This window comes from Protomyctophum parallelum, assembly GCF_964188405.1.
Source record: "Protomyctophum parallelum genome assembly, chromosome: 10".
In the NCBI taxonomy this organism is placed as follows: domain Eukaryota; kingdom Metazoa; phylum Chordata; class Actinopteri; order Myctophiformes; family Myctophidae; genus Protomyctophum; species Protomyctophum parallelum.
In genome coordinates this window covers 12,932,608-12,959,026 of record NC_139704.1, presented here as the reverse complement: position 1 = coordinate 12,959,026, position 26,419 = coordinate 12,932,608, and the positions used below count along the sequence as shown (strand labels likewise).

Genomic DNA, 26,419 nt, shown 5'->3' with positions numbered 1-26,419 from the left:
ACCTGTGATGTCTATCATCCATCTATGTTATCAGTTGTCTTTAACAGTGGTTCCCAAATTCTAGCTCAAGGCCCAAAAGATAAGTTTGCCCGGGACCCAGCCAACTAGTGACAAAAGCATATCTAAGCAAAAGCAAAGTTACCATGTTTACCCAGGGTAACTGGACTAAGCTCAAGAACTTGTTTACAGCCAGGCCTATAAGCTAGGGCTAGGCTCATAATGCATTGCTACATACCATGTTATGAGCTCATTGTATTTTCACTACTTAAACTCTTTTTCTTAATCTTTTCTTAATTCTTTAATTTTACTTATGAAATCTTTTAGAAAAATGTTGGAATTGAATATGTTTTATTTCTTGTTTAATTTTTGTTTTAAAATATAAAAAAAGATCACGATCTAGATTCAGACACCTATGCAATCTCATTTTGTGAAGAATCGTGCAGCACTAGTTGGCTGTTCAATTAATTTTAATGTAACATTCAGAATAAAAACACTAAATATTTTCATGGAAAATTTGAGAATCGTGTGAGAATCGTGATCTCAATTCTTGTGGAGGAAATCGAAATTCACATTTCAGCAAGAATCGTGCAGCACTAATATATACTGTATATTAATGTAGAAAACGGAAAAAGGAGACATTTACCTGTGAACCATACAAATTGGTCCACGACCCAAAGATGGGTCTCAACGCACTGCTTGAGATAGTTGTCTATAATGTTTATGATGTATGACTTTGAATTTGGGCAAGATTTCAGTCCGAACTGAGTCCCATTTGAATTGCACACACACACGCACAATACATGGCTAGCCCCCTAAAGAGCCTGTTAAAAAACACTGTTAAAAAAAAGAAAAAGGTTAAATGTTCCATTAAGCCACATTTGTATTCCATAGATGTCAGCTTGAAGATTGTTCTTGTCGATCAGTTCTTGTCGGCAAGTGACACGCTTTTGCCATGAAATGTAAAATGAGCTTTTCAATGCCTAATCAGACTTTTGATGTAATTGTAGTGTTGAAGACTGTAGAAAATTTGGGAGTGAGCTATGTGAAAATCTCTGAGCAGTACACAAAGAAGCTGGATGCTGAGCTGAAAAACCTCAACTTTCCGAGGCTTTCAGAGGCTGTGAGTATAGTAATGACAGTAATTATGTCCACAATACATCGCAATGTCGAGTCAATGATAGCATACCATCTTTTATCAATTATGGACAATAACTCTTATATTCCATCAGGATGATAGGAAATCTCAAAGTGGACCAAGTGAATATGAAAAACGAAGAAAAGACCATATCTCTCATTTCATACTTCGCCTCGCCTACTGCCAAACGTAAGTGGACTTATTTTCTCAAAATTGGAGTATGACTAAAAGCTTTTTCCAGTGGTTTAATTGTGTTCACCGAAAACTAGACTATTTACAAGCTTGGATTCAGTAGAGGCCACTAGGCCAGCATTTGGTTTGTTGGTTTCAGGCACTGAAAATAGCTGATCTACAAGCACACAACACTCATATGAGCTTGGAGATTAGCTATTTTCGGTGCACGATTGAACGTGGAAAGTATAAATCAGACACAAGCACAACCCTAGCCTCGGTACCAGGCTTTCATTTTTGTTGGTTCAAAAACGTAAAGCCTGGAGGAACGCATTGGCCGCTCTGGTCTAAAAGTGGGAGTCAACCCTTCCGGGTGGGTGTCGCTCCAAATTATGTGACGTAGCGCTGCACTAGAGGGGAGAGGAGGGGCCGGGGGTGACGGACAGATCGATGAGATCCAATCAGGGCGTGCGCAAATCTGAGCCGCGACCTGCCCCTCTAGACCAGAAACCTAACACGTTAGCTCAGGCTAGCACAACCCTAACCTCATGTGTTTGGTAAAGTCAAGACCTACAGTAATGGGCTAAGGGATATTCGGATATTCCATAAAACAAACACTTAACGATTAAGACCTGAGGCCGATTCTACAAATGTCTCAGTTTTCTGATGTTTTCTATATTGCTGATCAGTGATTCTCAAATGTTTTCATGTCGAGGACCCCAATATTAAATGTATTTGGCTGCCAACCCCCATCTCAAAATATTTTGTTTCATGTACAACAGCAGTGACAGAAATGTGAAATGTGAAGAAATGGCATGCATATGTGGGGAGGAATTAACGACTAAATTGGGGAGGAAAAGGGGGTAAAAAATAATTGAGCACCGAAGTCTGACATCAATATCGGTAGAGGGTGCTAAGTCCACTGGTTCATGTACTTTTTTTATTTGCATTGTAATCCCCATCATATCATCATCTTGCCTCATATAAGAACTGTTACTGTTGTTAAAAATAAACAAATCATCCAGGCCGTTTCACTCATATGGATATGAAGAATCAACTGACAACTGAAAACGCTATTGTTACTGCTGCTGAATTAGTTACATTTTCACTAGAAACAGACTACCGGTACATTAAATATGACTGACAGACAGTCATAAACGATAGACAGTTTTTGGACCAGAATAGTTATGAGACTATTTTAAGATGACACAATGTTATTCATAGAGAAATTACTTCAGGACTTCAGCACTCTATGTTTGTGTTTACACACTTTTGTCTTCAATGTTTGTGGATTTTATTTACCGGTAATGTTTTCAACCGTTGACAAAGTGTTTGTTTGTATTTCCAATATGCCGTTAAAGGGAGGATCTCAGACGATGGTTCATACAGCAAGAAGTTGAACTCTTCCGCTACCGTTTCAGTGAGCTGACTGCCAAATACAAAAGTGAATTTCTGCACCGGAATAACCTGCAGTATGATACGGTGAGCCTGAGCCTTGTGAAATATAGAATCCATATCCAATCTTTATTGATATTGTATGTTAATACAATATAACTTGTACAATTGGGATGGTTGTCTTTTGTCTCTTTGCTCTTCTATTGAGACATTTAGGCCTGGGCTCCACGTATATGGATCTTTTGCAAAACAGATTATTTCTTGTCCTATTTTAGAAAAAATCCCTGCCCATATGACAGATATGTGTCCACACACAAACACAGAAACGCATTGAACACAGGATATAATCACTGCAGTAGCATGTTTCAATTGTAGGCTATATTTGATATATTTACACTTTTAATGAAGGAATATTAAAGTACCGCATTTTAAAAGTCACCTAAATTGTGAGTGGTTCTCACCAACCACGCTATTTGATACGATTGCATTCACACCTCTCTCTCTCTCCGCACCCTCTCTCTCTCTCCCTCCATGACCATGAAATAGAGAGCAAAATACAGCACTAGAATATAGTTTCACATGGCTATGCACACACACCACGCATGGACTTGTTGTTGGTGTAGGCCTACTGCGCAATGGCATTTGGCCTGGGTCCTTATTGGTAGGTTAATATCCACAGTTTCTCTATTGTTTTCACACTCGGCACCAATACAAATGAAAGCACTGGACTAGTAGACTGATATATTTGGGTTAGGGTTAGGGCAGAGCAGAGCCTTTGCTCGCTGCAGTTGAAGCAACATGATAAGTTTAAAGTTGTTAACACTGATATATAAACATAATAATGATATGCGCTAATGAGCGGTGACGTCATTGTTTCTCAAAAGCTCTGTTTCACATGACTACACAGCTCCACTGATCCGGATATTTTCGACTACCGTTTGCGTTTGGCTGAAAGGCCCAAACGTACACACAAATGTGCGTTTTGCAAAAGATCCATATACGTGAAGCCCAGTGCTTAGAATCCTGCGTCTAGGTGAGACGTGACCTTTGACACGATCCTGTTTCTGCTTTGACACAAACTTTGACCTGAAGATCAAGATAAAAAATTCCCCATAGAAAGCAGGCAGGTTATTAGCTCAATGGTAAAAAACCTGTGCAGGAAACTGGGTTCTAATGTTGGAATCCTGGTTTGAGTTTCTCATCATTCATCATAAAAAGCCATAATGAACCCTAAACAATATGATGATGGATGTTATCCTGATGTCTGATTTAATCTACTGACTTGAATTATTTGGGATTCATTCTTATTGATATTGTTGCTGAGATTACTTTTAGTAATTCATATATTTGCCACCAGATGGAGCTGTCTGATCACAGTATATGTATTCTTTTGGACACAACAATTTAAAGATTTGTGAGTAATTATTGTCCATTTTTATCTAAGATACTTTAATTGGAACCATATCGGATGCAATTAGGCCTGACGATTATACTTTCTTTGCATTCACATAGTCAATTAAAATTTACACTGAGGAATAAACCCATGGAAATATGGATCTTCTATGGTGGTAGTTGATAGATGAACACTCTACTTTGAGTGGTTCGATGATTCAGCTGTCCTGAACAACAAAACGAGCACCAACAATATGCTTCAATTTGGTGATTCAGACTGAGGGGGAACAAAAATAATGTCCTCAGAAATAAATCTTGTTTTGGGTTTAGCAGACTTCCAGACATTTATTTTTCTTTTCAGTCAGACAGACTGAATGGGCTGGATGTGAACAACGCTACGTCTACCTTCTGTTGACTCAATTTGTTGATCTTCTACATCAGTGATTCTCAAACATTTTCATGTCGAGGACCTCCAGACTGACTAGTTGTAGGCAATAGTTTTTGGGCTAGAGTTGTGTTAAAAATGGTCTACATTATTCCAGTATTTGCAAGATTTGCTCAAGGTGGCCTGGGCCGTGGCTCAGCGGTCCAGGCACCTTGGCTGGTAATCCAGTCTGGCAGTGTGCCGTGGGTTCGACTCCCGATCCCGACGGCCTTCACTACATCACCCCCCCCATCTCTCCCCATTTCCTGTTAGCCTACTTTCTATCCCTCCATAAAAAATATAAAATAAAGGCAAAAGCCAAAAATAAAAAGATTTGCCCAAGGTTTTCACAAATAGCTGATCTGCAAGCTCATGTCACATCACAACTTGTAGATATTTTTGAATAAGTATCACGTGGTGAGACTGATTTTGATGCTATATTAGCTAATATTGCTTGCTAGTCACGACCCCCTGAAACGACCCATCCCAAGGACCCCTGGGGTCCCCAGACCCCACTTTGAGAACCACTGCTCCACCTCCACATCACACATCACCAGTGTCGACTCGCGCAGCACAAGGTCAAACCCAGAGCTCTCTGGAAAGATCCCACAATACCAGAAGATCAGATAGCGGGGAAGTGACGGCACAAGGAAAGAGAAAGAGCTTAGTAGGGTTTTTCCCCCTCTCTCTGTTCTTAATTGAGACACTAGATTGAGATGGGACGGGGACAGATAGCAGAAGGGAATCTGATTATGGAGGCGACAGAGATTAACTGGCGTACTGTAGTAGTTTTGATTTAGTTTCAGTCATAGCCTTTTGAATACAATTCCATTTAGTTTTAGTCATATTTTTAGTCATCTGAAATGTTTAGTCGACTAAATATACAGACTTGCTGAAATGCGGCACGTCTGTGAGCTTGTAGATTTGCGCAACATCCGAGAGCAACCAAACAAAATGACTTTCAGTTCTACTTCATCTCTTCTCCACTAGTCCCTCCCTGACATTTTTGTTCTTGACCAAATTGGCAATATATTTAGTCTTAGCTTTACGTCGTCATAGCTTAGTATCTTTTAATTTTATTTAGTCTCCATCGGTGAAAAGAGGTAGTCGACGAACATTTTTCGTCATAGTATTTAGTCGACAAAATCAACACTGGACGGCACAAGAAAAGGGAAAGAGCTTAGTGGGTTTGTCCCCTCTATTCTTAATTGAGACAAGCTAGGTTAGATTGAGATGAGGGGACGGATAGCAGAATTTTATTATGTGTGTGTAGTGGCGTAGAGACGTCTTTCAGGTTACAAATGGAGGACACTGTTGAATGTACATGGTCTCCAAGTCCATATATTTTCAGCCTTTGTAGGTTTCAGTTTCTTTTTTTTTCACAGGTTTAAATGTAAAAAAAAGAAATGGGTGAAATTATCTTTCTTACAAGCTTTTATCGTATTTAGTTTTCAGGAAAAGAAAGCGGAATAGTGTTTACTTAAAAATGGAGAACAAAACATTGTTCTCCATTTGTTCTCAGATATTGTGAGCTTATAGATCGGCTATTTTAGCTAATTTCATGTAGGAAACATTTGAATTTGCCTAGAATGTCATGTACTGTGTAATTTATAATGTCATGTACTGTGTAATTTATAAAATGCAAGTCTGACGGTGTGTTACCCAACTGTCTTATTATATTTATTTATTTATTTCGGGTTGAAATTGGTTAAAAGAAGCTTAGTAGCTTACTAGTATTCAGCAAAAATGCTGACATGAACAATTGAACATAGCTACGTTGGAAGTCCAATCACTTCCAAGTCTTGCAGCCATTGGGCGGGAAAAAATAATTTTTCTATAGCTGCAAGTCTGTTTGACAGAATGTGTACGCGTCGTACATCAATAATGCCACATGATCACCATTGGCATCAAAGTTTAATGTATTTACACAAGTCCCTGCCTATGCAGTCTGTTATGGCAGTGGTTCTCAACCATTTTCATATCAAGGCCTATTATTTATTCAATGTTTGAGCCACGGACCACCATTTAGCATCTCGGACCCAAAACTAAATAATATTTTGTTATTGTTGGATAAGGGGCACGCGCACAGCAAAGCTTGTTGGGATCGGGACTCGATCATGCTGGATTACCAGCCAAGGTGACTGGACCGCTAAGCCGGCCCAGGCCAGTAATGCATATGTTTAACAATAATGTAACTCTTGAGAGTGTAATTTTTTTTCGCTTTCAAGAGTTAAATATCTATAAGGTTACCAATTCTCCATTTAGCTGGGGACCACCTGGAACCCCCTAAAGGACCACTGGTGGTCCCTGGACCACTGGTTGAAAACCACTGCGTTATGGAATTTCATCAAAATGATGTCTCTCCCCAGATTGGTGCAGATGAAAAGAAAAGCCTGGTGGATAAACTTGTCAACTCTAGCTACGCCGTCAGTGGAATCACTGTGGAGGACCAAGACTTCTACAGAGTGAGTTTCTGATCTCTCTCCTGCATTAACAAAAGTTATGGAAGTCACTTGCAGTTCACACAGACTTGCTTTAATGCGTCAAACCATGTAGACCTGGAAAGCCTGCCCTATTCATGAGTTTCAACTGTAGTCATGTCCCACACATGCCATGTTGGGGACCAACACAGGTGTTTCAGTTTGTCTGAACAGTCTGATTGGCATAGAACTAATTAATTTGTTTACAACACCTGTTGGTCCACAACATGGCAGGTGTAGGACATTTGAAAGTCATGTATACGTTCATGTTATTCACCATATTCACACGGCGGCCATTTTGCGTGCGTGTGTGTATGCGTATGTCTATAACATTAGATTGGTGCGCTTATGCTGAATTGTATTCATTTACACTCATCTTGTTCCAAAAATCTAGGTTCCTTTTCAAGACGCTTTGGACCTGGTAAGGTCCAGGAAGGTGTACCTGAAAGCAGGCTATGCGTACATTCCTCACCAGGAGATTGTCACCATTGTTCTCAATGACTTCCGCACAAGGCTGTCTAAAGCTCTTGCAGTAAGTGACCCTATCACTGCATCACCTCTAATTCAATTGTTGTTGTTGTTGTTTTGTTTTTTGGGGGTGGGGTGGGGGGGGTTTAAATGGGTTTTTATTTGCGTCCTGACCGTCTGGTGCGTTGTCCTAATATACTTAACATGAGCAATAAAAGAAAGTGGGCTGCACTCATAAAATGGATGATTAAAAATAAATCAACTTAAGTTTTTTCATTTACAGCCACACAACCTTTTAGGCCACCCAACAGCGGTGGCATGAAATGGATGTGCTCTAGAATTGATTGAATACTTAACACTTTGCAAAACATTGCCGCATTGTGACCAAAAGATGTTCAACCTACAAATGGGTCCCGACTCACTCACAATGTTAGCACTTGATCAAGAAAACAGGTTCAAATCCGGTGTAAAAGTGCAGCTAAAAATGAGACAATTACAGCCAGGAATAGGTAATCAATGCATTGGATGAATGAATGAATGAATGAGCCAATTTAGGAATAGGGCTATAGGTTGACTGAGCCCTTGGGCTCTTGGGTTCTTACTCTAAACAACACTGTTTGATTGGCATCTCTTGACAAAGATGTATTTGTGGCTATCTGCTAATAAAACACAAAAGCTTGAGAGCTTATATATTGTCCTTTTAATAACGTTTACTTTATACAAGTATAGCTGCCTCCATAGTGAGTAATAATAAGAAACCTCAACATATTAACAAAGCAGCAACTGTACATGTACTGTAGCAGAAATCACAACCACAAATTACACATATTGCACATTACACAAGCAGGGATAAGAACACCACAAAGCTATTGCAACGTTATTAAAACTGTAATTGCGGTCGGCACAAATTCGTTTTTAAAATGGTCGAGGTTACATTGGGGTATCCTATATCGTCTATCAGAAGGTAAGAGCTCACTAAGAAAATATCCTCTGTGCTTGCCCAAGTGCTGACTGCTCAAGCATTGGGAGGGGGGGTGGAATCTGTGCCAGACAGGACAAAGCAAACCTGTGTGTGTGTGTGTGTGTGTGTGTGTGTGTGTGTGTGTCCCATACAAGATAGTAGGCATCATGTCACTGTGCACAGAACATTTTTTCACCCAAGACTTTTGTTGTGCAGTTAGACACACTGTATTATCCAATCTGATTTGTTTTCCACTAATCTGTGGCTATTCAACAACCTTTTGGTTCTTACAAAAGGCACACTAGAGGAAAGGGCTTTAGCTGCATGAGAAAGGTTAACAAAGCATTTCAGTTGGCAGGCAGATGGAGAGGACATTGTTGGATCACTCAGTGAGTCTGAAGTGACAAATTCAGTCTAGCGTTCTTGTTTTCCTTGAGTTCACTGTTATAGACATCACATCATACAGGTTTGGATGACGCGTCGTTTCATTTAGGGAGAATTTCATTTAATATTTACAGTGATCTTTTAGAGACCAAGATTACTGCATGCTTTTTGTGAGGGTACCCAGGGGGAGGGGGGGACATGGGGAGAACATGTTTTTTGTGAGTTTTCAGACTGTTTTCACTGAGACCACGTGATGTACAGTATCATACATACAGTATATGATATTTTCGGGCCGTGTCATAGCCCCTTTATAGCCTACTTTATCCCTGAAGCGTGCACGTCCTTTTGTAGTCTTTTTCTGAACTTTTCTGTAGTCCGTATTCAATTCTGTGAAATTTCTCTGTAAGACCTTAGGTTTTAGGGTGTCTTTCATAAAGCTGCCTTAGGTTTTAGAAGGTCTTTTCAAATTTGGCCTCAGGTCTGAATATGTATATAAAAATGTCATGTCAGGATGGGTAGTGAACTGTACCAACCAAGATAGGTTGCTATATCTTTTAACCCATTTATGGCGGGAACCCCTTTTGGTGTTTTAACCCATTCTGACCTGAGATCAGATTCATACGAGGTTTCCGCCGGACACACACTGGTCCTGATGAACCCATTCTGACCTGAGATCAGATTCTAAAAAATGTCAGTCGTTCTTCGATTTTTCAAAAATAGCAGACCTACAAGCTCGTATCGCGCCACTCGGTGGCGCGATATGAGCTTGTAGATCTGCTATTTTTAAATAGCTAAAGCATAACATGATGCGGACACCAAAATGGGTGCCCGGTCAGAATGGGTTAAGCATTATGTTATACTTTAGCTATTGAAAAATAGCACATCTACAAGCTCATAGTGCGTAGATTTGCTATTTTTGAAAAATCATGAAAATGTGCCGTAAATCATAAAAATATATTCTTTCAGAGCAGAACGTTTTTAAGTCAAATCTTTGTTTCTGGGGGGTCCCTGGAAAAACATATTTTCAGAGGGGGTCGGCGGTCCAATTACATATATTTTTGGGGGTCCTTGACATGAAAATGTGTGAGAACCACTGACATAGAAACATGGGTTCTTCAGATCAAGATTTAGAAGACATTTGTAGAATAGTCCTCGGGTCTAAATGGGTTAATGCATCAGGAGCCCTGTGATGAATTAGGTGTCAGTCCTGTTCATCTGAGTATAATGAAAACCTACGCTGTGTGTGCACATTTACCTCCAGAGTTAGTTAAAACAGTGGCCGTCATAAAATGGGGAGATTCATTTCTCGTTTATTTAGATTAGGGTCTTCAATGTTTGTTCAGGCTGAGGACCCCATAGCTCAGAGAGATATGAAGCAGGGAAACCCCACTACATATTGTATAAAATTGTGTGTGCAATGCATGCGTCAGGTCAGGAGGTTAGCAGGGGGGTGCACGGCCAAAAAAGTTTGCGACTAGTTTCTGTATTTCAATGTTGAAATTACACTTACCACTTACTAATACCACATGGTATTATTATTATTATTTGATGGTTAAGAGTTGAGCAATATATCCACCACCAGTAAAGGTAAAATTCAAAACATGCCAGCACACTCAAGGAGACAAGGAGAGGTGAATACCTTTTTCATTTTATTTTAACCATGTGAATATGACAGCTGGTAGCTTGGCAGAAGCTTTCCATTTGTGGGAATACTTGGCAGTGGAAACTGTCTATCATGCACTATACTAGTATTGCACTGAATAACCCAACTCTGTGGGGAGGTCGGGAGGACAAATCGGTTATGAATAAAACCCCAGTAAATGAAATGCAACTATATATCGTGGACATGTCTGAAATACTAAGGTGCTCGGGTGGCAGCACATCCTGACCTAGGGTAAAGTACCTGTCCACTCCACTACCGCAGTCCCGGGGTTCGAATCCATTGCAGTGCTAGGTTGGCACGGCCAGACAAATATCACAGAGGACAATTTTGTTTTTGCACTGGCACATTCCGTCTGGATTCCTGGCTACTACGGCCCATACACCTTGACAGAGCGTTTGTATTACGAACCCAATTGCCTTCAGGCCTGTCAGGCTGTCATAATCCTGTATTACAATTGTCTAATGGGAGGGCGGGCGGACCACAGCCATGTCACTATGACTTGACATCACCGTAAACAAATGCTGATGGTTGTCCAGAGCCACGGATCCGACTGCTTTACCCATTATGATCTTGAACATATATGGGACCGACCGACTTCACAAGCTTGTGCCTTGTGGCCATTTCAACTATTTTCTTTTTTAAAGGATTTCAAATTGTAAAATGATAAAATATGGCCTATTTTAGCCATAGTACATTATTTATTTTGATTGTTGCTACCGGTCATTGGGAGTCATTTCTTTGTATATATTTAATTAATATCTTCCCTGTGCCATGTTTGTTCAAGAAGCCTAAAAGGCAAACACAAATTAAAAATATATTTATATATTCCAATGTTCAGCAGCCCATTAGTGGCAGGTGAGCCTGTAGGCAAGAATAGCAGTGCAACACAGAGATGTCTTGGGGACTGGGGGAGTCGTGCTAATTGGCATAACGACTAAATTGGGAGAAGAAAGGGAAGATAATTGGCTACTCTAAAATTTCCCACTTTGTTGGAGAACCGGTGAGGTCACCGAGCGAACACAGCGTTTGATTGACGTTGAGTTGAGCAGTGTCTCCACCGGTGAAAGTGAAATCAACACATTATGCCAACACACTCCCGAAGAGTGGTGAATACCTTTTTAAAATAGAATCATGTGAACATTACAGCTGCTAGCTTGGCAGACAGCGCTGCTGTCCTATTTGTGGGAATGCGTATATGGTATATCATCATGTATTTCATTGAGTTTCACAGGGTGGGATGGACAAATAAGTTTTGGAATAAAACCCTAGGAACTGAAATGCTACTTTGGTGTACTGTAGTGTTGATTTCGTCGACCAAAACCACAACGAAAAAAGAGCTATGACTGCACTTTTTCACTGACTAAATAAAATCTAAGGTATGATGACTAAATCTAAGACTAAATATATATACTGACAATTTCGTCAACAAATAAAATACTAGACAAATGTTAGGGAGGGACTAGTGGAGAAAGAGATCCAGTAGAAGTATAAGAAGTCGCTTGTAGATCTGCTATGCAACATGCAGCATGCAACCAAGTGTAAAATCGGCCATTTCAATGGCATCACAGCCCCCTAAAATACATATTAGTCGATTAAATCAACTGTAGGTTTAGTCAACTAAAAAACAAAATGAATTTCTATTCGAAAGGCTATGACTAAAACTAAATCAAGATTTGCTCAAAATCAACGCTACTTTGGTGGACATATCCCTCATATGCTCTGATGATATGCTTACTGATCCCGCTGCGGAACCCTTGCAGCTCCATTGTTTCACCAATAAATTCATGCCCTATTATATACGTTGTTGTATGCCAGTGTCGCGTAAAAGTAGCAAAAATGGCAGATAATGGCATTAGCCAATTTTAATAAACGATGAGGAAGGATAAAGTTGAAGCTGAGGGTGTTGTGTGAGTGTCTCTGTTTAACAACAAAGGTGAGAGAAAAGCTTGCGCTCTAAATAAGGGGGAAAAAAGGGATTCCGACCCAGAGTGAGTCACACTGTCTGCTTCTTTGAGCATGTATATTTCAAAGGTGCGAGAAAAGTTTGCGCTCTAAAAAAGGGATTCCGACCCAGAGTGAGTCACACTGTCTGCTTCTTTGAGCATGTATATTTCATCCAATTTTGATCCTATATCTTGGCCTTGAATTCCTTGTACTATGCAGACAGCTAATTTACAAGTCTGAAAAGACAGTGGGCACAATTTAAATTATGGCAAAAGAAAGCTGTATGAATCATCATGCTCCTCGTCCCTGTTGGCAATGCAAGCTTACTGTTAATTTTCTTGTCACAGACTGTTACATAATATATGCTCCACTACCAAGGAAAACACGATGGAATTCTGTGATGGGGTGAGATTAAAAAAAAAAAGTCACTAGTGGAATAATGTAGTACATAAGCCACTGTCTAGATATGCCAGAAATTGTTAGGAGTTGCCTATGTTAAAATTACAAATTTCCAGTATGTTGTAATGACAACCAGAACATGACTATTTCAAATGAGACTTCAGGTTGGCTTGTAATTTAGCTCTTATGGAAATCAATGATAGACTTTAGCAAAATTGAAAACGTGAAAGTAGACCTATTTGATCTTTTTGTACCCTAGTCAACATTGTGAATGCGTCTTGCAAATCATTTACGAAGTCAGTGTCACTTTACCCCTAACAAGGCTATGGCTATGTTCTGGGATATAATGTTCTGGGACATTACTTCTGAAACACATTGCAAGTTAGTGACGCCAGTACCGTAATGACATTGAATGGGATGTATTTTATTTTATCAAAACCTGACTTGCCAGGAAAATAAATATGGTCTATTATGTGATCAATGCCGCATATTCTGCGTACCACAACGCTATTTTTGAAAAATGTAAAAGATTTCTGGGATAAGGAAGGTTTAAGACGTGAATTAATTTGACATACTGTAGTTGCACTACTGGGATGAATCATTTGTTGATTTGTTCATTGAAATGCAGAACAAATACCTTTCCCTATACACTGTTCAAGTATGCATGCCAAGAATGAGAAAAATAACTGTTCTGATGGTTAAATATGCATTGGTTGCAGTGAGAGAGTGGTCGTCACATTGAGGAAAATATTCCCACTTCGTCGGTGGCATTGATGAGGTCGCTCCTTGTGAGCAGCCTGTGCTTTTCCCTCAAGACACTGACTTTGTTATGGATGTATTCAGTCACAATACGCTGTAGATTGTGAATTCTAATTATTTGTCTTTGCAGTGTTGAAATATTAACATGAATTCTAGCATCCCTATCCTGGGCATGTCATAATAGGCGAACTGTACACGTGCCGAATGGGCAAAAAAACTATATTCTTCAAGATTATATAATTTGCCTCTGTATTGGGAAATCAGTGTGCCCAAGGCTATTTTGCATACAGTAGAAGAATATGTTGCAATAATGTGTGGTTGTCAAAAAGACAAGGCACACCAGTGTGCCTTGCCACCATGTTTGGGAACCACTGTGGTACAGACTAGAGCATGTTGATATAATAGAACTAACACAACTGTGGTGGTTGTAGTTTGGTCGCTCGGCTCCTAATATTGAGACATTTAGGCCTTATTTACACTGGCAGCCAAATCCAGCCTTAATCTGATCTGTGCCATATCCAGATTATTCAATTTTATTTTATTAATGGGTCTAAACGGAAACGAGTGTCATGGAGGAATCTATTTTTTACAAATGCGACTTGAGCCACATTCAGAGGTGGTTTTCAAATCTGATTTCAGGAAATCCGCCTCAGTCTTAACGCAGTAACCTGATCTAAATCGGATTCCATGTGACTTGTTTGTGTTTAGACTTGCTTAACGGATTCCAATCTGAATGTGGCACAGATCTGATACAGACTGGATTTAGCTGCCAGTCTGAACTCTGAACACAGATCTGTGACAGATCCGATCTGGTCACTTGCAAATGCAGTGTGAATGGTCAGGCCAAAAGATCAAATTTGAATCGGATTTGACTGGATGTGAATACAGTGTATATGGGGCCTTAGGCCTCTTTTACACGGCGACCATCTCCAGATAAAACGTCAAAGTCCTGTTGCGTTCTCATTTGTTTTGACCCTTTACACGAGAACGCACACTTTATGAAAATGCTATAATGTCGCTAGGTGGCGGTAACGGGCTGCCAAATAGACCAGTCACCCACATACAAGAAGAAGAACCCTTCACGCATCGAGGTGACAGAGAGGCTGCCCAGAGCATGCAGGCACGGGATGGTTATATATTTTATAATACATTAGGCTACATAAACGCTGCTGCTGCGGCTGCCGCCTATCACAAGGCTTTTTATTTACATCATGGTTTTACATTCACCATCGCTGATGAGCAGCGCTTTGTAAGCGAGGAGGGAGTCTTGTTCAGGAACTCCATTATATCATATATCGCTCTGCATTAATGTAATAAACATACCGATATGCGCTGTGAGCCAACGTGAGCCATGATGTCATAAGTTTTGCGGATTCACCGAGAAGGGATAAAACGGCGTTCTCAAAGATTTCCACTCTGGGAGGTGGTTTCACTTTGTTGCGTTTTCACCTCCTGAAAACACCGTTCTCGTATAAATACATCCTTGTGTAAAGACCACCTTAGATGCTGTGGTCGGGTGGAACAACTACTGGTTGACAAGATGTATTGCATGATGGTCAAAATGCAATTACATATCCTCCGGCCAAACGGGCTCAGGAGTTAAATTAAGTCTAGACTCTATAGAGAATGTAGAAGAATTGTTATTTTGACAATGTGCTATGGTAGCACATCAATACAGCATGGAATTGTGGACAAAATCTTATCCAACGATAACAAAATAATCTACGTTTTGGGTCCGAATCTCAGGAAAAGGTGGTCAGTGGGGTTCAAATGCCGAAAAAATAATGGACCTTGATATGAAAGGGGTTGAAAACCACTGGTCTATATTATAGTGTTTCAGTCGGCAGGCTTTGTCAAGATGACAGCTAACGGTAAAAGATTTGCGCACACACACTTTAACATCCCGGCAAACTGATTGGAACTTACTAGAAACCTGAGGACTCAGCGATACATGCAGGAAATGAATATCCATGCCGACCACAATCCTTTTTTTACACCGATAAATGCTTGTGACTCTTCTAACCTTGAATCTCCACAGTCCATTAGACTCTCATCTGCCAACATGTGGAAACGGCAGACAAGCCATTATGAAAAGTGTTGAAATGTCCCCCTGCGGGATATAATCTTCACTGTCTGATATTACCAGTGGTTCTCGCACACAGACCTAAAAGGAGTATGTGACCGCACACACTGGTAGCCAAAGTGCCAATAATTTATCTTGGGTCGCAGAGCAAAGGAAACCAACGTTTCGGCAGACAACTGTTTGCAGTTGTCTTTTTAGATGATTCTGCTGTGGGCCGCCACGATTTGTCACACACGTTACGGCAGTGAAATTTGTCCTCCGCATTTGATGTATGTATGTCTTTTTTTTTTTTTTTTTTTTTTTATTATTCTAAAACATTTCCCTCTTTTGATGCACTGCAAAACACAATTTAATTTTAGGTTCACTGTAATTAACTACATTCCACCCCTCTTCTCTTTTATGATGTAAATTAAACATAAATAATTCATAGCATATGAAAAATTGCATATTTAGCATAGTTGTGAGTGCACAAGAGTGCATTTTGTGATATACAGTGTATATATATATATATATATATATATATATATATATCTCTCAACAATTTGGACTCCAGTGGCATCTGCACAGTATGACCGGCTTTGATGCCGGTTTGGTAATTATTTACAGATCAATCTGCATCTGAAAAGGACTCTGTTGGCACCTGTGGTTTGGCAACGGTGTTGATTCTGTCGAGTAAAACTATGATGCAAATAGTAGACTTTAGAATAAAAATAAATAAAAACTAAGCTGTGATGATTCAATATATTGTGGGGAAAAGATCCAGTAGAACTAAAAGACAAGTCATTTTATGGGGACGACCACCTGGAACCCCTTCAAGGACCAGTCTGGTTGTCCCCGGACCACTGGTTGAGAACCACTGGTGTAAAGGTATATCTGTGCCGTGGTGTAGTTCATTGTAAAGAGCTTGTTTGTTTGCTTTGACAAAAGTATCAATATATTTGGCCTGGGCCATAGCTCAGTGGTCCAGGCACCTTGGCTGGCAATCCAGTCTGGCAGTGTGCCGCGGGTTCGACTCCCGAGCCCGACAGCCCTCACTGCATGTCACCCCCCCCCCCATTTCCTGTCAGCCTACTGTCTGTCCTTTCATAAAAATATAAAATAACAGTTTTAGTCATCGTAGCTTATTTTTTATTTTGTTTTTGTCGGTGAAAAAACGTCGACAGACATTTTTCGTCAGTTTTTGTCGATAAAATCAACACAATGTGGAATGGGTCGACCGTCCTCTACGAACTGAAAAAGGGAAAAGCAAACATTGTCGAGCTCATCCTCTCTCCCATTTTCTGGCAATTACTCGCATCACTAACTGCTGGAATGGTCTAACGTCTTCTTGTAAGTGTGCCATGCCATTGTAACAGTTGTGCTGTTATAATGGCTATTCAGTTCTTATGGACAGCAAAAAGGGGGACATCTCAGGAAATGAGTCATTAAACGGCTGTGAAATTGAAAGCAGCTTCTCCATATGACTGGATTTCTCTTCCTGGTCACTTTGATGTGAAGAGAGAAATAGCTTTAGCTTCAGACGCCCATCACGTTTATGTTCTGGTGTTGAGAAGCACTATTGTTGATGTTGACAGCGAACTCATAGTCATAGTCTTTTGAATAAATTTAAATTTTACTAAAAAATTTTGTAAACTAAATCTAGAGTTGAGTTAGTCGACTAAAATGTATTTTGCCCGGCCATGATGGTGTCGTAATGGCTGACTACAATTGGTTGCATGCTGAAAATAGCCAATCTATCCAAGCTTGTAGATCAGCAATTTCCAGGCATGCAACCAAGCATACAATGACTTATAGAGCCACTTTCATTAGAGGGCGCCAGTCCACAGGTTCATGTATTTATTTTATTTGCATTGAAATCCATTAGATTTTAGGTTGCTTCATACAAGAACTGTTTGAAAAATAAACCGATCATCCCGGCCTTTCTGTCGGGGGTGGCTGTGCGTCGTTAATGATGTCCATTCATATTTGATACAGCCAGATTCTGGAGAAAATTGAATTAATATGGCCGCAAAAGCCTTGAAACTACATTATGAAAGCAATGTCACTGCTAATATACGTTACGCCCAGCTGTCAACACATTGCGTTCCTGAGATTCCTCGTTGACGTAAGCTCAGCTGGCAGTGACTCAACTCGTAACTTGTAACCACGAAACATTAAATATATATGTCACGGGGCAGCCCGTGCCCTATACACACACACACACACACACTGATTAAGGACATTGCACACACGCACACACCACACAGACTGTGGGTAGTGGGGCAGACAGGTCCTATCATTAATGTCAATACTGTTGATGTATGCATTTACAGGATGTACAAATGAAATGATAGACACAGGGAAAACATTCAGTTTATTAACCTGTGTGTTTATTGTAACCTCAGTATTTGTAGGGCCTCTCCAGTGCTGGCACTTTAAGAGGGGGAAGGTGCCAAGTACTGGGGAGGAGTAGGGGTGTTCCACAATGTCATTTATCAAAGTATGTCTATTATCTGGGGAAATGAATGTAACCCCATATGATGATTAATCTAAAATGGAACATCTAGGTATGGGGTTACTGATTCAGGTTCAGCTGATAACTGGGAGCTTGTAGATAAGCTGGGTATATTGAATTGCTTCTCTGGTGGTGGTAGGATCCTCTCCTATAGACCGATTCCGTAGCGGGTCTCATGGTCGCAGCCTACGTATTTCCTGTAGGCGGACTCGACATAGCTGCGGGAGTAAAACCCTCACCAGGCGCACCTCTTCCACTACAGTGAACGGCAGAGTGACTGATGTTAGTTTGCCTCAAACTTTACTCCTTTACCTGCTTTTTTACTAACACTAACATTACAAAGATGCCCAGAACATCGAGATGAACCTGTGTAGTTTATGGCTGCTCCAACAGTAGTGGCATCATAAAAAAAAAAAAAAAACGGAATGTCAAAATATCCACCGTGGTGGCTGAGACCAGAGCCATTGAGTAATGGTTTATGATTGGCCTGATGGAGTGGAAAGGAACTGGTTGGAATAACGTGTTCCTTCCACACGATACATCCTACCGGGGGAAACTCCCCTCTGTCTGGTGATAAGAAGCAGCCTGCTCACTCCTCATGCATTGAAGAAAGCATGGCTCAGTCACTGTTTCACCTGGGGGATTACGATTACCTTGTAATACTTACACCTGCTTTATTTGATCCATTCATTCCATTTGCTGTTTATGACCTTATGACTTTATCAACAAACATACACCAAAAATGTTAGAGAAATGTACCTTTTTTTTAGATTACATCTTTCTAATGCAATTCATCATGATTCCCATGAAATACTTTGGCTGGAAACCCAGCTATTCTCTTGTTATGTGGTTCACGTCCTTGACCATACTAGCCTCTCTTTATTGTCCCGAAGGGTATTCATCTTCACAGGTCACCCACAAAAAAACAGAAAATAGTACAGAAAACATTACACAAAGACAATACAAAAAACATGAGGTCCCCACTATACAGAACCATCCTATCGGCGGGGCAGGTTGTTTAATGCCGCGATGGCTATCCCGGTCAATCTTTTTTACGACGACCTTGTTACTGTGCTTAACAGCACTGAGCAGTTGCTGTTGAGCTTTTTTCATTTGGACATTATTGAACGATTGTTACACAAAACAAACAGACAAGCACAGTACGCAAACAACAACAACAAACTAATCCCCTTCTCCCTCCCCTCTTCCACAATGAAAGATACATAAATATGTTAGGTTCTTAGCAGCCTGCTTATAATCCTTGATGACTATTTCTATGTATTTGATGTATTTCCATGACCATGTGCCTAAAGTCATTTGTAAATGGGTAAATAAATGAAAAAGAACAAGCGACAAAGAAAATCAAATGCACACGCACACACACGCGCACAGGACAAAGGGAGTAAAAATAATAACTCCATTGTACTCGTTTGAACACCTGTCACATTTCAAGCTTATATTACTGTTTGTCAAGCTTATATTCCTCTTAGTCAAGCTGAATAGGATAGCAATATTTTGTATGTGCATTGTGCACACATGACAACCCCACTGACTGAAGGTGTTCGGCCGTGACCGGCTTTTACTCAAGTTATCTGTTGTATTGCATTTATTGTAGTACTGAATCGTTCTACAGTGAAATATTTACTTCTTGGTCTTGTGGCACCATTTTACTACTCATGTACATAACTCGTCTTTTTTCCCCTTCCTTTCAGTTGACAGCCCGCTCTCTACCAGCTGTGCAGTCTGACGAACGACTGCAGCCTCTGCTTAACCACCTCAGGTAATTTCCGATATTAGGAAAAAAGGTTTTAGTGGGCCTTGATGTAATGGGAGATTTTACACTTTGTTGCATGCTGAAAAAAACCTATTGTGAGCTTGTAGATCGGCTATTTTCAGAGCCAAACATAAAAATACTTGTCTTTTAGTTCTACTGGATCTCTTCTCCACTAGTCCCTTCCTAATATTTTGGTCTAGCTTATATTTGTTGACAAAATTGTCAAATATATCTTTCGTTTTAGTCGACAAATCAACACTGCTATGTCGTTGGTTCTATGACCATATTGATGGGATCTCCATACATGGGCATAAAATGGGCACGGACAGACGGATACTGCTATTTGTGCATTTATCTCCTTATTTGGGGATTTGTTGATTTATTTATAGATATTTTTGGAGATCCCCTTGGGTCCAGCCAAAAACATTTGATTAATTGCAGATACCAATGTAATAATAAAGTAAAATAGTGGCCAATATATTGGCCAAACCAATATATCAGTCCGGCTCTAAACTCTTTAAATGGCCTGACTTGTTTTGCACCAATCAGCACAGAAACGGGCCCATTGCCAGAGTCTGTTGTGGTCTTTACTCTGTGTAGTCTGTAATGAAGACCAAAACATTTATTTTGTTATGCTTTTTTAATTGAATTTTTAGAAACTAAAGAAAAATGTCAGTCATTCGATTCAGGATATTTAATTCAGTTGCTCCCAGACGACTGGGATTGTGCACCCAATAAGAAAATGTGACCCTCACTGGCTCACTCTACCAGTCATACTTTGCTCAAAACACAATTTGATTTATGTTCACTCGCTGGAAAGTCTTTGTTTTATTTTTTGTTTTGCACTCAATAGAGATTCAGCAGTGTATGAATACATGGGTGAATGTAATGTATTTACTATAGTGTTCAGGAGGTGCACGCTAGGGCTTTCACTTCTAGTGATTTTTACTAGTTGACTAGTTGCCTAGTTTACTAGTCGACTAGTTGTTTAACTAGGCCTACCTATTATATACCATAACAAAGCGTTTTTTTTAGCTCTTCTGCAGCTGACGAGTTCTCTCGTCATCTGGGCCCCCCCCCTGCCCGATACTCCCCCAGTAAATGATATGGTTCAAATTTTTAATCTTAAACTAGAGTCAGCTCTTGATATAGTGGCTCCTTTGAAAACAAAAAAGAAACATAACACCAGAGTGACGCCCTGGTTAAATGACCATACACGCTCACTGAAGCAAGAATGTCGTAGAGCTGAGCGAGCTTGGAGAAAAAATAAACTCACCACCCACCTAGAGATTCTTAAAAAGTCAACAGTCGCCTATAACAAAGCCCTGCGTCTAGCAAGGCAGGCATATTTCTCTGGCATTATTAACGAGAACAAGAAAAATGCCAGAGTCCTATTCTCTACCATTGATCGACTTTTAACCCCCCCTCCCCCCAGTCCTACAAGCAGTCATTCCCGGCCTCTAAAGCAAAGTGTAATGAGTTTGCATGCTTTTTTGATAACAAAATCTTTAACATTAGAGCTGATATTATGAATGGTGCTGCTGCTAGCGCAAACCTTCAAACAGCAGCTAATGGTCCCAGGGTAGATCTCTCCAGGGGGAGCCTATTATCGTTTTGCGCAATTGATGAAGACGAACTCCGCAAAACCATATCACAGATGACATCTTCCTCCTGTTCATTAGATACAATTCCCACCACCTTTCTCAAAGAGGTCTTAGACAGTGTGATTGGAGATATCCTAAAAATTGTAAACAGCTCTCTACAATCAGGCGTCTTCCCAGACTCACTGAAGACTGCCATAGTTAGGCCCCTACTCAAGAAACACAATCTTGATCCCTCTGTTTTGGGTAACTATCGACCCATTTCAAATCTACCCTTTCTGGGCAAGGTTTTAGAAAAATGCATCTCTCATCAATTGGATGTATTTCTACAGAACAATAATGTGCACAACAAATTCCAATCTGGCTTTAGGAAAAATCACAGCACAGAAACAGCAAAAGTAATGTAAAAAAAAAATGAATGTAAAAGTAATGAATGATCTTAGGGTGTCTGCTGACAAGAAACATGTATCCGTTCTCTTACTTCTAGATTTAACGGCTGCATTTGACACGATTGATCATTCAATTTTAATACAGCGTCTGGAGCACTGGATAGGCCTGTCTGGTACGGCCCTGTCCTGGTTCTCCTCCTACCTATCAAACAGAAGTTACTTTGTCAATCTAGCTGAGTTTGACTCAGACACGACATCAGTTCTGGTGTTCCACAGGGCTCGATTCTTGGTCCTCTGCTGTTCTCCTTGTACATTCTGCCATTGGGCGAACTCATTACCAATCACGGAGTCAATTTTCATTTCTATGCTGATGATACCCAACTATATCTTTCTGTGGCCCCAGATGATCCCTGTGCTTTAGACCCGCTGTTGACCTGTCTGTCTAGCATCAAATGTTGGATGAGTGAGAACTTTCTCAAGCTAAATGAGGATAAGACAGAAGTTCTCATAATCGGTTCTAGCGAGCAGAAATAATCAATAATAAGCAGACTTGGCAACCTGACTGTAGAAAGTAACAGTACAGTATAGAACCTGGGGGTTATTATTGATTCTGAATTAAATTTTAATTCACACATTAATCATGTTACCAAGATTGCCTTTTTTCACCTTAGAAATATTGCACGAATCAGAGCCTATTTGTCCTTGGACGATGCAAAAACGTTAATCCACGCCTTTGTTTTTTCTCGGCTTGACTACTGCAATGCACTCTTTTCAGGACTGCCTAAGAAAACGACTGACAGATTACAACTTGTCCAAAATGCAGCAGCTAGAGTTTTAACTAGAACTAAGATGAGAGAACATATTACTCCAGTTTTGGCATCACTGCACTGGCTTCCAGTTGTTTTTAGGATTGATTTTAAAATTCTGAGCTCAGACACGCACCCTCTGCAGACATTTTTAAATCTCAACTCAAGACTCACCTCTTCACTCTTGCTTTTAGTTGAGTTTTACTATGCACGTTCCTACCCTGCCCTGACTGATTGCTGCATGTGGTGTTTTTATTTATTTTATGTTCTTATATTCAATTTTGTTCTTTGCCATTGTTCTATCATTTTAACTACTTGTGTTTTATTGTTTTATATTTTTGTGTCCTGCCCTGTGAAGCACTTTGAGCTGCATTTATGTATGAAAGGTGCTATACAAATAAAGTTTATTATTATTATTATTATATTACTAAGTCCTGTCTGTGATGCCTGGCTTCTTGATACGTTAGCACTTATTCGAGAAACTGTTCCCATTTAGCTGGCTCTTTACCCATTCAACTCTGCTTTATCATTGCTCTCGTCATCTTAACCGTGCTGGTTTTGGTTGTAGAACACCACTCCACCACCAATGCTTAAATTTCTTTAACCTGTTACGGTTGCCGGTGTGGTGATATTAAGCTTGTGCACGTGTGCTCAATATCACATTATTTACGGTATTGTTAGGGGGCCCCGCACCTGACATGGCACACTGCCATACATGCAGAGTTTTCTGTGTGTACGGTAGGTACTTTAAAACATTTGAGTATGGCAACTTTCAGTATAAAAGTTATGCATATGTTTATACATGAGGCCCCTGTCTGGGGAAGATATGTGCTTCCATGAGTGTTACACTCTTGTGAGGAAGCTCATTACTGTCAGGTGAAAAGAGTGTACCATTGTGTATTAGAGGAGACATGGTTGTCTCCTGTGGTTGTCTACTACTATTTCTCTGTCTCTCTCTCTGCTTCATGGGTGACTTTAGGAAAAAGTCTCTTTGTCACTTTTTAACGGTTGTCAGTCTTGTCACCAACTTAAATGGCAGCCTCTGTCACAGGGATTTGCCTCTTGTTTCAGCCATTTCCGTTAATAGCTTTGCAATTAAATCCTGACAGAGGACTTTGGTGTTCTTCTGCTGTGTTGGCTGTGGCGGCTTTTCAACCGTTAGACCATGTCTAATGTAATGTCTAATGTATTCCGAAATTGCAAGCATTTTGAATATCTGAGATGAATTAATCTAATATCTATAGAATTTTATTTAGATGAGTATCCATTTTTCAGAATTGTAGTTGATTATGTTATTACATTTTTCCTTCTAGCCATGCCTATGTGGGCCAGGACTACAGCATTCAGAAGAGTGTCGGGAAAATCTCCTTGGAACAAATTGATGGGGTGAGTTTACATTGACGGCTGAATCCTGGAACAAATACTTTAATTCTCTTGACTTTGCCACTCAGGCGTTAGTGACATTCTAAAATGCCTGTTCACTTGAATTAGTGCTATAAGGGTGTTGTACAGTGGTGTTGTACAGTGGGTACTACACCCATTTAGTATGAATAGATTCATTACATTGTTCAAGCATCTCACTCCAACTTGTGGTACGGACAGTACCGGTTAACATTATACTTTCTACTATAAGAACTTTAGCTTCTCCTATGCCCATTTTTGTGCAGTGCCCATTGATTAGAAAGTGTGTTCAGTTCAAAACACATTTGAATAAGTTATTGAGCCAAATGGTAATTTAGCTTATTATTGTTTTTGTGTAAAATTATTACCCGTTTATGTTAATCTAGTTACAATCCAAAACATAATGCTGTAAAATGTTTTAGGCTGCATTTGTGCACCTGCTTGTCATTCATGCATAATGCAAACTTGTATTGAGATTGTAGAAATTTGCTATAAGTGCCGGGGTGCCAATCAGAGTCTCAGTCTGACAAAAAGGTTTCAATTATAATACCTCCAACAACCGTACAATGGACTGACAAATAATTATATCGACACCTGAACCAAACAATAAAATACACAATACCATAGAAAATCATAAAGAGCATGTGCGCGTGCGCGTGCACACACACACACACACACACACAAATTATTGGATCTGCACAAGAGGTGCAATATAATAGACCCAAACACTGATCAGAATTAGGTTACCGTACATTATATGGTCCAACCAGATATAACTGCTGCACATGCTTAACACACAGAGGAAACGCCTTCTCCAGATAGACAGACTGCCCATAATAGCTGAGAGAACAGTATTTAGCCAACTTTTTTGCATTTGTCTTTTGCAATCCACCCGACCTAATAGGCCTATCTCACAGCTCTTCCCCGCCCAGGACTGCCATATTTCAGAAAATGTCAAGAGTGAGACTCTAGTGTCTTAATGTGTTTGACGCGTCCGAAGGGCGGCGTCGAATTTTATTTGCTTTTTTATGTCGATTTGGCCCGTTTTAACGTTGATATTTAACCTTAACACTGATGTCTTCACCTCCATGCCAGCTGCTCTCCCTGCACTGACAGCCTCCTCATGCTTAAAGTAGAAATGAAAAAGATATCTATCTATCTATCTATGCTCCTCAGACCCAGCCAGCCAGCCAGCAAGCCACACACATAGTACTCAGACCCAGCCAGCCAGCCAGCCAGCCACACACATAGTGCTCAGACCCAGCCAGCCAGCAAGCCACACACATAGTGCTCAGACCCAGCCAGCCAGCAAGCCACACGCATAGTACTCAGACCCAGCCAGCCAGCCACACACATAGTGCTCAGACCCAGCCAGCCAGCAAGCCACACACATAGTGCTCAGACCCAGCCAGCCAGCAAGCCACACACATAGTGCTCAGACCCAGCCAGCCAGCAAGCCACACACATAGTGCTCAGACCCAGCCAGCCAGCAAGCCACACACATAGTGCTCAGACCCAGCCAGCCAGCAAGCCACACACATAGTGCTCAGACCCAGCCAGCCAGCCAGCCACACACATAGTGCTCAGACCCAGCCAGCCAGCAAGCCACACACATAGTGCTCAGACCCAGCCAGCCAGCCAGCCACACACATAGTGCTCAGACCCAGCCAGCCAGCAAGCCACACACACAGTGCTCAGACCCAACCAGCCAGCAAGCCACACACATAGTGCTCAGACCCAGCCAGCCAGCAAGCCACACACATAGTGCTCAGACCCAGCCAGCCACACACATAGCTCCGTAAGGGAGTGGTTGCACCACTCAAAAAATCTTCAAAAAACAGAAGAGGCTACTGGAGCTTGGAGAACCTGATTTGGACATGATCTGATGCAGTACAATGTCACTATGACAGAAAGAGAAGATGGGTCTGGCCACATTCATTCACCCCATAATCTCAGTGGAAATTGGGGAATATGTCAGAAAACTGGAATGTGGGAAAATTCATTTTTACATTTTCTTAGTTCAAACACATCTGTGGGCTCTCTCTCTCTATGAACAGAAACAAGTCGCGATGCGGCCCCTCCCCCTTCACTTCACACACACACACACACACACACATACACACACACACGACTTTGTCCCTATAATGTGCACGGGCTATGGCACCGTTCCACTTCCTCATATCACGCAAGAGACGCCACACACCAGTATAGAAGAGAGATAGTCACAGGTCACTTACTCACTTGTTGTAACTTGTGGGGGCTATATTGTCTTCCATGAAAAATATTTCGAAGCGAT

The 26,419-nt window shown here is 40.6% G+C and overlaps 1 protein-coding gene across 1 annotated transcript in view; it reads left to right on the top strand.

Annotated features, from left to right (window-relative positions):
- Positions 1-26,419, top strand: part of prim2 (DNA primase subunit 2) — a 53,404-nt gene that overhangs the window by 2,418 nt on the left and 24,567 nt on the right. The window contains exons 3-9 of the mRNA XM_083774632.1: positions 1,008-1,120; positions 1,230-1,324; positions 2,668-2,788; positions 6,887-6,982; positions 7,392-7,529; positions 19,865-19,932; positions 24,036-24,108. Of these exons, the coding sequence (XP_083630758.1) occupies positions 1,008-1,120; positions 1,230-1,324; positions 2,668-2,788; positions 6,887-6,982; positions 7,392-7,529; positions 19,865-19,932; positions 24,036-24,108 (704 nt within the window). The remainder of the gene's footprint in view (positions 1-1,007; positions 1,121-1,229; positions 1,325-2,667; positions 2,789-6,886; positions 6,983-7,391; positions 7,530-19,864; positions 19,933-24,035; positions 24,109-26,419) is intronic.